Source organism: Camelus ferus, chromosome 3 (genome assembly GCF_009834535.1).
Source record: "Camelus ferus isolate YT-003-E chromosome 3, BCGSAC_Cfer_1.0, whole genome shotgun sequence".
Taxonomy (NCBI): domain Eukaryota; kingdom Metazoa; phylum Chordata; class Mammalia; order Artiodactyla; family Camelidae; genus Camelus; species Camelus ferus.
In genome coordinates this window covers 113,512,839-113,528,063 of record NC_045698.1, presented here as the reverse complement: position 1 = coordinate 113,528,063, position 15,225 = coordinate 113,512,839, and the positions used below count along the sequence as shown (strand labels likewise).

The following is a 15,225-nucleotide window of genomic DNA, read 5'->3' as shown; positions in this document are numbered from 1 at the left end:
TAAGAATTAGGGTAAAAGAGTAAAGAAACAAATGTCTTTGAATCTTGAGTGTTTAAATAATAAAGTTGAGGTGGGATTTTACTGTTTTCAGTAGTTTTGGGTAGTTAAGGCTGAATTTGTTTTGTGAAGCTTTTGAAAGCTATTATAACCAGAGGAAGATATGTAATAAATTTATAGTTGGATTTATTGGACATGTTTGTAGTTGAGCGAATGTTAAATGACTTTTAATATCAGGTTATCTGATAGAACATTCTTTCTGATTCAAGACTGGAAAGATCTGTTTTAAACAACGTCAGCTATTCTGGCATTGCTTAGAGCCACTATCTGAGTATTTCTCATTGTGCTTATACCTAAAATGCAGGACCAGTGTAAAAGCGGGGAGGGCGCTGGGACTTGTGCAGGGAGGCCGTCTGTAGGTTTTTGGTTTTGCTTTTTAATGTGAAACAGTTTTCAGGAAAGGTCATACCAATAAACATTAGGTGGTGTTTCAAAAAAACTGCACTATAGACATAAGTTAATGGCTTCTTTTTCCTTTCATTTCTTTCAAAGGTTTGGGCCCCATGGGATTCCTGTGACAGTATTTCCCAAGAGGGAATACAAGGATAAACCTGAAGCCATGCAGCTCCAAAGTCATACATTCCAAGAAGGAACAGAGGTCAAGCGTGAAGTGAATGGTGCTGTTCCCGATGACCCTTCTCCTGTCCCACCTCCCGAGCTGAACTTGGCTGAACGCCTGTGGACTTCCAAACCACCACCTCTCTTCCATGAAGGAGCACCTTATCCTCCCCCTTTGTTTATCAGGGACACATATAACCAGTCAATACCTCAGCCGCCTCCTCGGAAAATTAAGCGACCCAAACGAAAAATGTACAGGGAAGAACCTACTTCAATAATGAATGCTATTAAATTACGGCCCAGGCAAGTCTTATGTGACAAATGTAAAAACAGTGTTGTTGCTGAAAAAAAAGAAACCAGAAAAGGTGGTAGTGCAAGTGACTCTTACAAATACGAAGATAAAAAACGGAGAAATGAAAGTGTAACTACTGTGAACAAAAAACTGAAAACTGACCATAAGGTGGAAGGGAAAAACCAAAATGAAAGCCAGAAAAGAAACGCTGTGGTTAAGGTTTCAAATATTGCTCACAGCAGAGGCAGAGTAGTCAAAGTTTCTGCTCAGGCAAATACATCAAAAGCTCAGTTAAGTACGAAAAAAGTGCTCCAGAGCAAGAACATGGATCACGCGAAGGCTCGGGAAGTGTTGAAAATTGCCAAAGAAAAGGCACAGAAGAAGCAAAGTGAAACCTCTACGTCCAAAAACGCACATTCAAAAGTCCACTTCACACGTCGGTATCAGAATCCTAGCTCAGGGTCCCTTCCACCCCGGGTCCGCTTAAAACCGCAGAGGTACAGGAATGAAGAGAACGACTCTTCCCTGAAGACAGGGCTGGAGAAAATGCGGAGCGGCAAGATGGCGCCCAAGCCCCAGTCCCGCTGCACCTCCACCCGCTCAGCAGGTGAGGCCCCTTCAGAAAATCAGAGCCCCTCCAAAGGCCCTGAAGAGGCCAGCAGTGAGGTTCAGGACACAGCTGAAGTGCCGGTGCCTGGGGAGCAGGATGAACCGCAGACACTGGGCAAAAAAGGCAGCAAAGGCGAGCTCTCTGTTTACATGACCCTAAATCAGAAGAAGTCTGACTCTTCCAGTGCTTCAGTGTGTAGCGTTGATAGCACAGATGACCTGAAGTCCTCCAACTCTGAGTGTAGCTCTTCTGAGAGCTTTGATTGTCCTCCAGGCTGTATGCACGCACCTTCCACCTCCTCCACTTCCTCCTCTTCAAAGGAAGAGAAAAAGCTCAGTAATTCCTTGAAAATGAAAGTCTTTTCCAAAAACGTCTCTAAATGTGTCACACCAGATGGCAGGACCATATGCGTAGGGGACATTGTTTGGGCCAAGATATATGGCTTCCCTTGGTGGCCAGCCCGTATTCTCACTATAACTGTGAGCCGGAAAGATAACGGCCTCCTAGTCCGACAGGAGGCCCGTATTTCATGGTTCGGGTCTCCAACAACATCTTTCCTGGCTCTTTCGCAACTCTCCCCCTTTTTAGAAAACTTCCAGTCACGCTTTAATAAGAAGAGAAAGGGCCTGTACCGCAAGGCCATCACAGAGGCAGCCAAGGCTGCCAAGCAGCTGACCCCTGAGGTGCGGGCTCTGTTGACACAGTTTGAAACGTGAGCACGGACAGTAAGGTAGGCAAGAACCTCTGGGAGGCGCCACAGAGTCTCTAGTCTAGCGAAGAGTAACTTCTATGAAACAGCATGGCCCAACTGGAGAGAGAAATTGCACTCAGTTGGCTGCTTTTTTGTACTTAACCTTATAGCCATTTTTAGACTGAGAAGCTTGAGCTGAACAAGCAATCAAATTTTGTCTTAAGGAACTGAGATTTTAGCAGTATTCAGTTTTGAAGTCTAAAACCATCTCAAGGCATAGGAGCCATAGCCTCAACTGATAATGAATTTTTGCAGGGACTGTTAATTGCCATTTGTACCTAGTTCTGTGTGTACGTGTGTTCATATATATACACACACACACGTGCGTGTATGTGCATGTGTATATACACAGGTGCACACATATAAAATATAGCCTGTCACTGTGTGACAACAGGTTGCATATTTGGGGTCATAGTAAGGGCTGGTGACTGGGGGAACGGTGTGGATATTTAATGACTACTTGTCTTTTAGTTAATGAACACAGTCTTTCTATGTGCATAATGGCACAAGCGTTTGACACTTGGGTGTTGGCAAGCTGAGATGCTTGCTGTTGAGTTTCAGACTGGGCAGATAGCCCGGTATTTGGGATTAAGACTGTTAAGGCTGGGTAGGTTTGAATCATCACTCTCTCTCTTTTGTCCAATGGGGACTTAACAAAAACTTTCAGACTTACCGGTTTGGGAGTTCAGATAGGTTTGTCTTTGGATGTGTAAATAGTTGATTGCTAAATCTAGTCAGATTTCTCCTGACTGACTGGCTGTTCCTAAATTCTTAGGATACATCCCGGTAAATTACACTTTGTGAATTAATTGTTATATGTGTAATTGTTGCATTTTGGATGTGTACCTAGTTTGATAATTTTTAAAAAAATATTTCCATTTAAGGTATCTGTTTGCAGGTCAGAAAATGAGAAACTGTAATTGTGTAATGCTCTGAAATGTAAAAAAAAAACAAGCTGTAAATAAAATCAACTAAATCCAAATTATTTGTGTGTGTTTCTCAAAAAGCCTTGAAAAATTTCAAGATGGTAGAAAACTATACTTTGTAATAGTGTATGGAGGAGGAGAAAAATCACTTTTTCCTATTTGCCCTATCAGGGAATGTATAATGAGTGTAGATAAAATTCAAGTAAGTGATTAATCAGTATATTCTAAAAATGAGGCTTTGTAGTAGAGGTCTGATATGCTTCTAGATTTGAGGCCCTGCTCCCACTTTCTCATAAATGTATGGGTTTTAATTTTTTCAATCTCATTTTTTTCAGATGAATTTTTTCATTAAAAATTTTTTAGCCTTAATAATTAATTTTCATCATATACTTTTTTTTTTTTTAACATTTGTGTAGATAGAACCAGTCTCTTTTCTGCTTGGTATCCTGCCTCAGGTATCATTGCTTTTGGGGCCCATAACTTAGCTGACATGGTTCATCTGTCCCTACGATTTGAGTTCTTATTTTCCATTTTTAGCTTTGTATTGTTAGTGAAAATTCTGATGGATTGCCTGTGGAGGCACGTTTGTCCCAAGATTTTTTAAGTTGCTTTCATATTTTTTGTGTCTAAATTTTTAAATTTGGTATGTCAGCTTGACACTTGGAAACTTAGGACTTTCAAAGAGAGCAAATTTTTGTGGATTTCTAGGTAATCCAATTTGAAATCTCTTAGTTACTGGGGAATTAAATAAGAAAATGGAGACAGGAAATCAATAGTCTTCTGTCAGCTTCCTTAAGGTCATGGACTTCTGTGACTATGTACCAGTTTCTGCAAAAGCAAGTAGAATTTCTTCTGGGGAGCTCAGTCAATGCTTTTTGATTATAATAAACACACAATTAAAAAAGATGTTTCACCTGAAAAGAACATATTCTTTCCTGCAAACAGAAACAACTATACTATCTTAAAAATTCTTTGATTATAATAGGTTGCAAGACGCTCAGTGTGATTGAGGGGGTCTTAAAAAGTTTTCCAAGTATTTGTTTCAGATTAACGAATTTATTCACTTAGATATTTTTGAAAGTTTGAAATCTAAGGTTCAGAAAGATTTAAACGAGGCAGAGCAAAAAGTCAGTTAAAATATGTAATTCCAAGGTTTTGTGTAATGATCCAGGTGAGTTTTATGTTAACAGTGGTTCTGACTGATTACTACATAGTCAGGTGGTTGGACTAACATGCTCTGGTGGCATAAACCAAATCTGATCTGTTTCAGAAGCCATGGAAAGAAGAAAAAATAGTAAAATCATGATTGTTGAGTACAAAAGGAACAATTTGATACAGTACATACTTCTAAGGAAAAAGTTGAAGCATAATCACAAATGTGCACCATCTCTAATGATGCCAAATAATCCCTCAGTTTCAAACCAGCAGTCTGGCATATTTCATCTGAAGTTTCAACAGGGAAAAAAGTTTTCAAAAATTTCTCTAATCTTCAGATGAACTATGTATTCTTAACACTAATCCAGTTGCTGCAAACAGAATGATGTTTTATTCAAATAGAAGTTTCTTAGTAGCTGAGATACAGTTGTCCAGTATCTACTGTGGATGGACATAGAGATGAAGTGGGTAATTGCAGCCATTTTTCTTTTACATTCCTCTAAGGAAAAAAAAAAAGCACTCCTTATATGGACATAACCAAATGGGCAATTTTTTTCTTTCTTGTAGAGATAAAACTAGGCTTAAGCCAAATGTCTAGCGGTCTAAGAAAAGTGGCGAGAACCGGATTAGCAAGGGGGAGAAACGAAGGGAAGAGAGAACTGAAAGCTGAAGAGATCTTTATTTCTAGATGTCTTCAGGAATGTAAAGCATCAGTGTTTTTCCCTTTTAGTTTTCTAGAATTCATAGACCCCAAAGAGTCTGGTCTATAAACCTGGGGCTCTTTAGATGTGGAAGAGCAGAGAAAGTCGGGTTCGCTAGTCTGACGCCCATTTGCAAGACGATGATGGTGTCTCCTGCCCGGCTTGATTTTGATGGGAAAAATCTGTAAGTAATTTTAGATTGTTACCAAGAAAAGACAGGACAGACAGAAATACAGATAGGAGGGTGGACTCGAGGCAAAGGATGTGGACCTTAACTGAAATCAGCTAAATCAGTGTATATATCTTCATTAGTGGGTCAGTTTCTAATTTACAAGACACTGAGTTGCAACCCTCTTTGAGTAGGTTGTCTGCACTGTTGGTTACGTGGAAGAAAAGGTACACATTTCCATTTATAGACATACATTCTTTTATGTAGAGTAGCTGAGTTGGGAATTGGAAATTCCTTAAGAAACCTATAATTTGGATCTAAAATTAGATTTTCCCTTTTAAGTTGTGAATTTTTTCTACAGTTTGTGCTACACTGGTTCACATTTGTTGCTTCCATAGAGCAGAGACTGGCAAATGTCTAGAAAAGTGGATGATGTTTTAAGTCAGGACATTGTTTTGATTTTGGGCCCAGTGATGGCCTCCAGTAGGGAATTTGCCAGAGAGAATTCTGAAGACCCAATTTCTAAGTTGGGACAAATTTAGTGTTTGCTTTGGGATTGTACTAATATGGTTGCTATTAAAACAATCTCTAATTGAGATGCTTGCTGGAGGGAATTCAGAAATAGAACGGGAGGCTGGTGCCATGCCAACTGCCAGGAGAAGTCAGACAGCTCGGCTGCCTTAATTACTTCTACCTGCTTCTGACTTGGTTACGAGGCTCTTCACAGTCTGTATTTACAGTTCGTGTCCATTTACTACACTGCTTCATTCAACAAAGAGTGAACAGAATTAAAAGCTGAAAGCGTTAGCAATTCCAGTTGTAGGGGTCTGGACGATCTGCAGTTTGTTTTCCAGGAAGCCTTGGGGTCTTTGCCATGGACACTAAAGGCAGACGAGAAACAGCTCAACTCTTTCTTGCTTAATCTTTTCTCAAGTAAGAGACTTCATTTATAGACTCAAACAGGTTTTTTTTTTTCCTTTTTCTTTTTTTCTTTTTACTTTCCTTCTGACTAGGTGGAAATCATTTTTTCCTTCATGTTAGTAGAGCACTGTAATTTGCTGGTTTGGCTTCTTTTTTTTTTTTTTTTTGTATTTAAAAATTGTCGCTTAATATACCAAACATAAAATTTACCATTTAAGCCATTTTTTAAAGTGTACAGTTGTGTGGCATTAAGTACCTCCACATTGTTGGGTAGTTGGCACTGCCATCCATTTGTGATTTGGTTTTTGACAGAAATCTTTTAAGTTTGGATGGGACTGTCCTCGAAGGTGTTTGGAAATTAAGTCACAGGAGTGTCTGTCTTGGTCGAGCACTGTGATTGGCACGTGGTGCTGGAAGCCTGGTTTCCTGGAGTGCTTTGCAGTCAGCCTGCAGTGCTGACAACTCCCGCGTCCTTAGCGACTCACTGCCTCCTGGTGACAGTCTTAGGCCAGTTAGTATGACTGCATTTACCTATTAAGAGTAGGTTTTAGGGTAAAACCGTTACTTCCTAGTGACAAAAACAATTGTTTTGGACAATTTTATCAACATGGAAGCCATTTAAATGATTTTCATAATGGAATTTGTTTCCAAAACTTAATTTACATACCATCACACTCTACCATATTTTTATAATATTCATACCATTTTCCCACTCCTTATGCCAGTACAATCAGTGGAAAACATACACCTTGACATACATAGATGATTCTATTAAAATTGTAAGGTCATTTTGTGTACCACACTTTGGTAGGAAATACTGAATTAAATTTACCTTTTTTTTTTTTAAGGTTTTTTTTGGTGGGGGGAGGTAATTAGGTTTATTTATTTATTTGTACTTTTTGAGGGAGGTACTGGGGATTGAACCTAGGACCTCATGCATGCGAGGCCACATGCTCTACCACTGAGCTATACCCTCCCCTCAATTTACTTTTATATTGTGCCTTTAAATCCATTTTGGATAGACTAAGTCAGATTTTAGTGCATCTAAATAATCTCTGAAAAAAAACCTGCCAAACTTGAATTTTTTTCCCGTAGAGCCTATGTTATGCTGGCATAAAGGAGAGATTTGTCGTGGGGACATGTAAAGGAAAAGAAGAAATTCTCATTCTTCAACTCAGTAAATTACACGGCTAGTAGTATAGATGTCATCTAACTTGTGGGCCTTCTTTTGTTGGACACTTTGGCTTATAAAACAATTTCATAAAACTTTGTTGAAAACTGACCAGTTTTTCTGGAAACTTTTCTTAAAACTTGGTTTAAACATGAATTAAGTATTTTTTCTTTAAATTCCTAATTATTTTTAAAGTTTAAAACACAGCTATTATTTAAATATGGAATTTTCCTTGTATCATAAGGATGTGACGGTTAACCTTTTCATTGCACTAGAATCATAGAAATCTTTCCAGAAACCTGATTTAAAACTCTTTATAAATTTTTTCTGTCCTAGTGCGGGTATCTAGAAGGGAAACCAGATACTCCATAGCCAGAGTGTTAAGGCTGTGTCATAATCGAATGTTTTTCCTTTTCATGTAAACTAAAAGGCTTGTAATGATAACGTATCAAGTTTTAGCAAGGGCTTGTTTTTTGTTTTTTAAGTAGGATAATTTTGTAACTCAGTGTCCCTCACTTAGTTCTCTGTGGCACAAAGATTCACTTAAAAGCTACTGAAAAAGCCGGGGAGGAGTAACCTCCCCCCCAGGTAAAATGACAGGTGTCTTTGCCTGCCTGGGGAGACTGTTTTTGTGGAAGTGAGAGAGGATCACCCCTTGTAAACGACAGAAATGGGTGGGTAGGAGGATAACTTGCCAGTGGTGCAGGTGAGCGGGCGCACTCGTTAACATTTTTGCACAGTGCTCAGTGTCCATCTTACTGAGCAGAGTCCTTCGGTTCCACTTTGCAGGCACGTGGCGGAAAGGATAGGCTCTTGAGCCAGATTTCCTAGATTCAAAGTCTGACTTGGATCTGCCACTCACGAGCTGTGTGGTCTTAGGCAGGTTACCTCCGTGTCGTCATCTGTGACGCGGGCGAGGGTAACAGCACCTCCTCGGAAGGTAACGGAGAGTTTAAATGATGAAAGCGACACCGTCTGGCGCAGGACTGAACTACTTGCTGTCACGACCACAGCTGCCACTTGCCGTACGTGGCACAAAAGCTTCCTTCGGGTAGCTTTTGGTAGGGTCTGTCTGCAGCGTACACTCAGTGTAAATGAAAAACAAGCTGTAGCACTGTTATTCTTACCTGAAAATTCCAACAGGCATTTGTGGAGGGTGCCTGGGGGTTATGGTGAGGGGAGAAGTGCATTCAAATATTTCAACTCTTGCGTGAGGAAGAGTAATTCCATCGATGCAGACATTCATGTACTGACTACCAGTCCCCATCCTCGAAGGCTGGCGCACCCACATCCTCTCAAAGGCGTGAGCAGTGTCTGAGCCGGTGGGGCCCGTGGAGAGGCCCCGAGGCATTTCTAAAGGTACCAGAGGCACAGGGCTGTACCTGGCAGCTTTGGAGTGGTGACAAGTAGCTGGTTTGTACGGGTGCTGTTTCCTGGAACCTGGTGTTTTATTATTTCAGTATTTTGCCAAAAGGTGAAAAAGTGGACATTAATTGGAACATTCCTTTTTATTGCCACTGGTATGATTGCATGGCAGATGGTGTCCCATTTCTAGGAGGGAAATACCTCACATTCCAAGGCCTTGATCTGTGCGCGCCGTGGCCGTATTTTCCAGGGGGTGGTCATTTCTACCCATAGCTCGCTTTTGACGTGCTGCCGATTGCAAATCGAGGATTTCCCCTTGCAGCTTCGTTTTCAGGAGGGACTCTGACTGGCAGTGGCACGTTTCGGTGTGAGTTCTGGTATGCTGGAAAGAACTTTGTGCAGTTGGTCTAAAACCCTAGAAAAAGAACTGGTTACAAAAATAGCACGAAGGCTAGAAAAACAGGGTGTCTGTTGTGAAATGAGGCGTGATCGATGCTTCCCTCCTTGGTCGTGTTGTGTTGTGCTGCGCTGGGTTAAGAGAATCTTTCTATTCCATGTTCAGCGAGACAAGGCAAGAGGTACATGTACGTGATTTCAATTCTTTAGTTTTTAATTCTGGGCTTCGCTCTAAGGCTGTGACCTCTTCTACTTCGTTCATGCTCTAAAGGGGAGACTGAATGCTGACTCACTCTGTTGTGATTTGCCCTTTAAATCTGTGCTGCCTCCCAGGAATGGTGGCCATTGCTGCATGTGAGCTTTCTTTTAAAGGACAGAATAAGTAACTTCCAGGGAAATTGCTGCCTTTCATGAGGGTAGCCTTTTACCGCCTCACTGCCAGGGCTCCCTGGCTCTTCCTCATGGATCCTGTTCGCTTCTAAAGAAGAACCTTGAGACCCTTAAAAGCACTGAAGGGAAGTTCACCTCAAACATGAGTGCAGAAGACTCGCGGGCCCGGCTCTGTGGCCTGGGCCCTCACGTGCTAATGTTCTACATGGCATTTCTGGGCACTGGGTGGGGAGCTGCACAGGGAAGTAAGATTCTCTGATGCACCGTCTTGACTCTCCTCTTGCCTAGAACTGAAAAGGAGAGCCTTTAGAATGGTTGCTGAAACCCAGGAGGGTGAGGTTCAAAAGATAAATTCTTGTGCATTCATATTCTTTTTTCTTGTGTGACTGCTGTTGGGTTATAGCTAAGAGTATATTTAAGTTTTGCCATGAACAAAAGGGTAAATAACCTCATTTAAGAAAACTGTTCTCTGAATTAAATTCAGAAGTAATCATTTGTATATAGATCAGTTGTATGAAATTTCCCCTTTTCAGTGTCAGAGAAGCCTTTTTTAAGGTTTTGATTATGTGCTACGGCTTCTAATTTAGCATTTAAAAATATTTTATTATATGGATTGAACATTATCTAAATCAGTGATCGCAGAGTTGCCTACGCTGAAGTGGTAATGAGTTGTTCCTTACGCATTCTGTACTTCAAGCAGGGAAGCAAGGAAACGAGCAAATGGGTTAAACAACACGGCTTCAAGGACAGTCCTTCACTTGAACTGTACTTTGAAGTCTCTGCGCTGAAAGCCAAAGTGAGAAAGCTTACCTTGTCAAACCTATTTCACGCAGGTGTTACTTCACAGTAAGTTCAGGTCTGAGTGTTCCGCACAGGGGCCACCGGCATTCAAGGCGAAAGGGACGCAGGCAGTTCGGGTCATTCTTCACAACGGTCTCTGAGCGCATCGATACGATGCAGATAGGGTGAGGACTTCGGCCGCTGCCGAATACCGAGCCGATCAGGACTACGCCAGCGCTAGGCTAGGGTCAGGCTAGCACAGATTTTTTGTCAGGAGCATTACGTGTGAGCTAGCGCTGGAGGGCAGCGTCCGGTGAGCCTGAAGGCACTGTGCTGCTCCGCTGACTTGGGCTGGAGCGTGCCCTCTCCTGGCCAAGACTGGTGTGTACACACCCTAAGTCTGTCCCGTTGGCACCAGAGCTTCACGTTTTGTGAGGCCAGCAAGTTATCTAGAATAAATTCATTATGAAAATTCAGCTGAATTTTGGTCTTATTTTTAAATTTTTTTTTTGTAAAATGGATGAAAAAGAACTCGAATGACTGCTCTATTTTTGTTAACTTGGTTTTTTCTACCATAGGTCTCAACAAATGGCAGCTATTACATCAGACAGTGACGAGTCCTGCTGCTCCCTTACAGTGTCTGACAGACCACTGTGGATTCAGACTGGGAGCATTGAAGTTAACAGTGAGACGGGCAGGTCTGTCTGTGCTAAGCCCTGCCACAGAGTGAAGAGGGCGTCATGTCATCACTCCCGCCCCCGAAGTAGCTCAGGCTAGATGTAAACGAACGCGCTAGTTCTCTTTCCTCCGTTTTCACTGACCTTGGTAGCTGGGTGCGCCTCATGTAAGTGCCAGTTATAGTAAGTGAAATTAACTTTTCATTGCTGTTACCTGCTGTGTGGAAGGAAACCAAAGCCCACCGCCTGTGAGCCTCGGAACCGAGAGGAGCGTCTCCCAGCGTGGGAGAGGCTGGGGGCGGACGGCAGGATTCCATCGGACGGCCGCCGAGTCTCCGTGGAAAGGCAGGATAGTGCATTTCTGTCTCATTTCACTACCTCAGTCTTTCTTTGTCACTTTTATATTCATTATTTTAACTTCTTAGATAGTCATTAATATGAGAATATATATATTATCTCCATATATGAACATAGATATTCTTAGTGAATTAAATCAACCCCCAAACAAGTCAAAATTCAGAGGGTGGCAAAAAATAATGCTGAAATGTAGTTGTAATTATTTCTTTAAGCACATTTACTCAGACCTCCTGGGATAACGCCTGAAAGGCTTATTTTGGGCTCTTATGTGACAGGGAAGGTTTAGGGGTTTTGCTGTCATTGCTGCTTTGGACTTGGGATCTTTCTGGCTTCCTTGAATGAAGGCCCTTCACCCTCGGGCGTGTGACGAGCTGTAACCGGGCCGCATCGCTGCCCGGGAGCTGAGCCTGCAAGCTGGCTGAGGACAGCACGCTTCGAGTCAGGGCTTGAGGCTGGGCTGTTTGGGACTCTTACCTGCACAGGAGTGGTAGCTGCCCTCGTGGTGGTCTCTTGAGCCCCATGGTGGTCTCACCATTTTGTTTTCGGCATCTCCCACAAGAATAGTAAGATCTGCGCCCATCCTTGGCTTTCCCGCCAACTTGAATAGGCCTCACTAAGGCTGAAGCCAAAGACTGAGAGTGATAAACAGAAGGAAGTGGAATTGTACATGGGATTGGCTGTTGATTTTTTTCCTTTCAGTTTATAAAATGGTGACATTTACTTCCAAAGTTCTGTGTGAGTCTAAATTTATTAGTATTATTATATTAGTGTAATATCTTAGTTTTAGAAAATTAACTCTTCCTAGCTCAGTGTCAAATTTTAAAATTGTTAATCATTCTGCTGCTTTAGTGATGAAGGACTACATTCAGTTTCCATTTTGATGTGTGCAGTATTTACGGTTAGAAGTCACTTTTCATTGCTTAAGAACTGTGATAGGAAGCCCCGTGAACTTTACAGACCTGGACCCACAAATGAGTGATGCAGGGCAGCACTGGAAGTTCTGAGTGCCATCAGAGACTGGGGGATGCAGCTCATTGGAAACATTTGAAAGTTAAACATTGGGAGGATGGGGTTGGTTTTTCTTTTTTCCCTTTTTGCATTGTTTGTTTTGCCTGTTATTTCACTGAAGGTAACCACATCTTTGGTTTAAGAATACATCTGACTGAAAAAAATCATCTTTTCCATGGGTCACCTCTTTTGGGATTCAAACTCTTATTGGTCCTTAGGCTCCCAGGTTTGCAAGGCGTGACCAGGGACCATAGAGGGTTTCAGTGGGATTCGTACCACTTCTTGGTATCAGAGGGTGGTCGGTAATGTTGGGCATTCTGGTCACGCTGCTTGGCAGTAAGTTTTATATAAGCCTTGTCCTTTATAAGTGTTCTGCTCAGAGTCCTGCTTTTTGTTGGCGGTGTGGTGCAGAGTGCCTCTGCTGATACTCTGGTTTGCTGGTGTAACAAGGGACACTGTGTAATCCGGCCAGTGTTATGCTGCCTTTGGTGCCTTCTAATGTGCCGTGTGTCTCCCTCTGGGGACGCACCCTCCAGCCCCTCTTTTTCACTCCTGCCCACGTGCAGACAGTGTAACCTGCAGCCAAGTCTGACACAGCCTGATGTGTAGAACTTTGCTTGCTAGAGGGCGGCTGCTGTTGTGTTTCACAGTCCACACAGCAGCTCAGGCAGCTACTCATAAACAAGTTATTTTACAAAATGCGCTCAAGTGCAGATTGACTATGTGAAGGTGACAACCATTTTATTTGTGCTGCAATTTGGCTGGATTACTTCAGAGATAACACGAATGCTTCTGCTGGTTTAGAGCGGTAGTAAGTTGTTTTCTCAAAACGAACAAACAAAAAAAACAAACAAAGCCATTGGTCAAGTTTAACTGATTTAAAAGAAAAAAGTCAGATGTGATCCCACAGTCTATACAGGGCTCAATTTAAACCAGGACAGCGTCTTCCTCATATAAGTACTTGTGCTTAACTGCATTTTCTTCCTTTTCTTTACTATATTTCAGCACAGAGACATTAGCAGGCCGCTGGTTTCATCGGACCTGTACCACAATGACACAGAACACCTGAGCGTCAGGACTGAATGAAATTGGAGACTCAGATTTTTAAAGCTGCACTAAGAAGCTAATGTTCAGGCAGTGGTTAAAACCAAGTCTGTAATGGGGCACTTGCAAACCGTGCTGTATTAAACTGAAGAAAAGGTATTAGGGGAATATTTTATAAAAAGTAAACTATTGCAATAAATTATGCATCAGATGAGAAGAGTGATGTGAGATACGCAAAGACCTCTCTCGAATTTTACGTATGAAGAATCACTGATAGTAACTTCTTTTGAACGTGAAGTCCTTCTCAGTACAGCTTGGACAGTCCTAAAAGGCATGGGATGTTGACAGAAACGCTGAATTATTTGTCATACAAAAACTGCTTTCTCCGAGGTTTATGTTCATTAGTTCAGCTATGAACTCAGATATTTCTAAAACGGCTCTCCTGTGAAGCAGCAATAGTCACAAACGCCGAGGCCAGTGAGCCCACCAGGGTGTCAGTGGAATCAACAGGAAAGATGACCGAACATCCTACAGGGATGGCAGTGCCCCACCCCCCACCCCGCCAAGAACATTTGCATCTTTTCTTCAGTAAAGCAGGGCCAGGGCTATATTATCTTAAATATACGTTTGCTTGTTAGATCATATTAAGATGTATTTATTTGCCACCAGTATTTAACATTTTGTGCACATTTTCATGACTACATTCTTATCTTTCAAATTCTGACTCAAAGTGGATAGGCTAGTGTTGATCTTGGAGTGAAAATATACTGAGAGCGAGTCTTAATCCTACTGTGCTGGAGAGGCGTTTGAGCTTCTCCCTGTCCTTACTGATTTGGGTCTAGTTCAGGAAAGGTGACAATGAATTGTCTGACCTCTCTCCACAGAGAGCTCCTGTGCTCTCTAAGTGCAAGAAAGTCTCGCAGGTGTCAGTGCAACTTGACCCTGGGGAACAAGCAGCAGGAAGCCAACCCATAAGGACAGTGAACGTCTCACGCGTGGCATATGAGTTCTCATTAATGGAGACCGTCATGTTTTTGATTCTGGAAAATACATGTTATGAAAAAAACCTTAGTTTTTCTTTTTTAATGAATGGAGAAAACATGAATGAGACAAGCAGATGGTCCTGTTAGTACTACATTTTTAAGGCTTTTATATTTGATGGTGCAGTGCTTTTAATAATAAAACTAAAGTTTTTTAGTGGCAATACTGATTTATTTTTTAAACCAGAAAGATAATCCATATTGATTACTTAATACAAAAAAAAAAAAAGGAAAAAAATGCCAAAAAAACTTTTAAAAATACAAAATTCATGTGAAGCAACATAATAGAAAACTGAGCATTTGGCTCAAGTGTTCACTTTCCAGTCTTACTATGTAGGTTTGGAATTACTTAATAACCCCACACTCCAGATGAACAAAAAGTTCTGGGTGAGTTTCAGAATATTTACTCTACCTGACAAGGATTTTACAACTCGAGAAGGAAAGGTAGGCAGTCCTGCTTCTAATGAGTTAGTGCAAATCCTGATTACGACGTAAGTTATTCAGAGTCTCGATGGCATTCTGAAATTGCCTTTATGGAAAATTCCTTACCATGAAGTCATTGTGCATTTGATCAGGTCTGAAGAAGTCAGCTCAGAACTGCAGCAGCAGGCGTGCTGACGACGACACGCACGCCAGTGGCCCCTGCTCTCTGGCCCCAGGGTCAAGGCTGGGGTGGTTCTTGCAGACACGTAACCCGGCAGCACCTTTCGGGTTCACGCCCAGAACCAGGTGGCTCCCAGGTCACGGCAGATTTTGTGTATCAAAAATTTTAACTAGGCTTTGTAAGTCTGTCTTTGTGCAGAGTGATGGGCATGACCAGGAAGTACTATAAAGGCAAACGAACGGGGAGAGATCTG

The 15,225-nt window shown here is 41.8% G+C and overlaps 2 protein-coding genes across 10 annotated transcripts in view; one reads left to right on the top strand and one right to left on the bottom strand.

Annotated features, from left to right (window-relative positions):
- The window catches only part of PWWP2A (PWWP domain containing 2A), an 85,478-nt gene extending 70,770 nt beyond the window's left edge, over positions 1 to 14,708 (top strand). Inside the window, exons 2-4 of one of the 6 annotated variants that reach the window (XR_004318871.1) lie at positions 550 to 1,514; positions 10,821 to 11,086; positions 13,290 to 14,708. Coding sequence is in view for 5 of the 6 variants with exons in the window: in XM_032477216.1 (XP_032333107.1) it covers positions 550 to 2,233 (1,684 nt within the window). In the remaining variant the exon portion in view is untranslated. Of the gene's footprint in view, positions 1 to 549; positions 3,663 to 10,820; positions 11,087 to 13,289 lie in introns of those variants that run through there. The other 5 variants (XM_032477217.1, XM_032477216.1, XM_032477219.1 and 2 more) reach the window with 5 other exon arrangements.
- Positions 13,078 to 15,225, bottom strand: part of TTC1 (tetratricopeptide repeat domain 1) — a 50,252-nt gene continuing 48,104 nt past the window's right edge. The window contains exons 10-11 of one of the 4 annotated variants that reach the window (XR_004318875.1): positions 14,918 to 15,194; positions 13,078 to 14,368 (exon numbers count right to left, since the gene is read on the bottom strand). The gene's annotated coding sequence lies outside the window, so the exon portion shown is untranslated. Of the gene's footprint in view, positions 15,195 to 15,225 lie in introns of all 4 variants that reach the window. The other 3 variants (XR_004318876.1, XR_004318874.1, XR_004318877.1) reach the window with 3 other exon arrangements.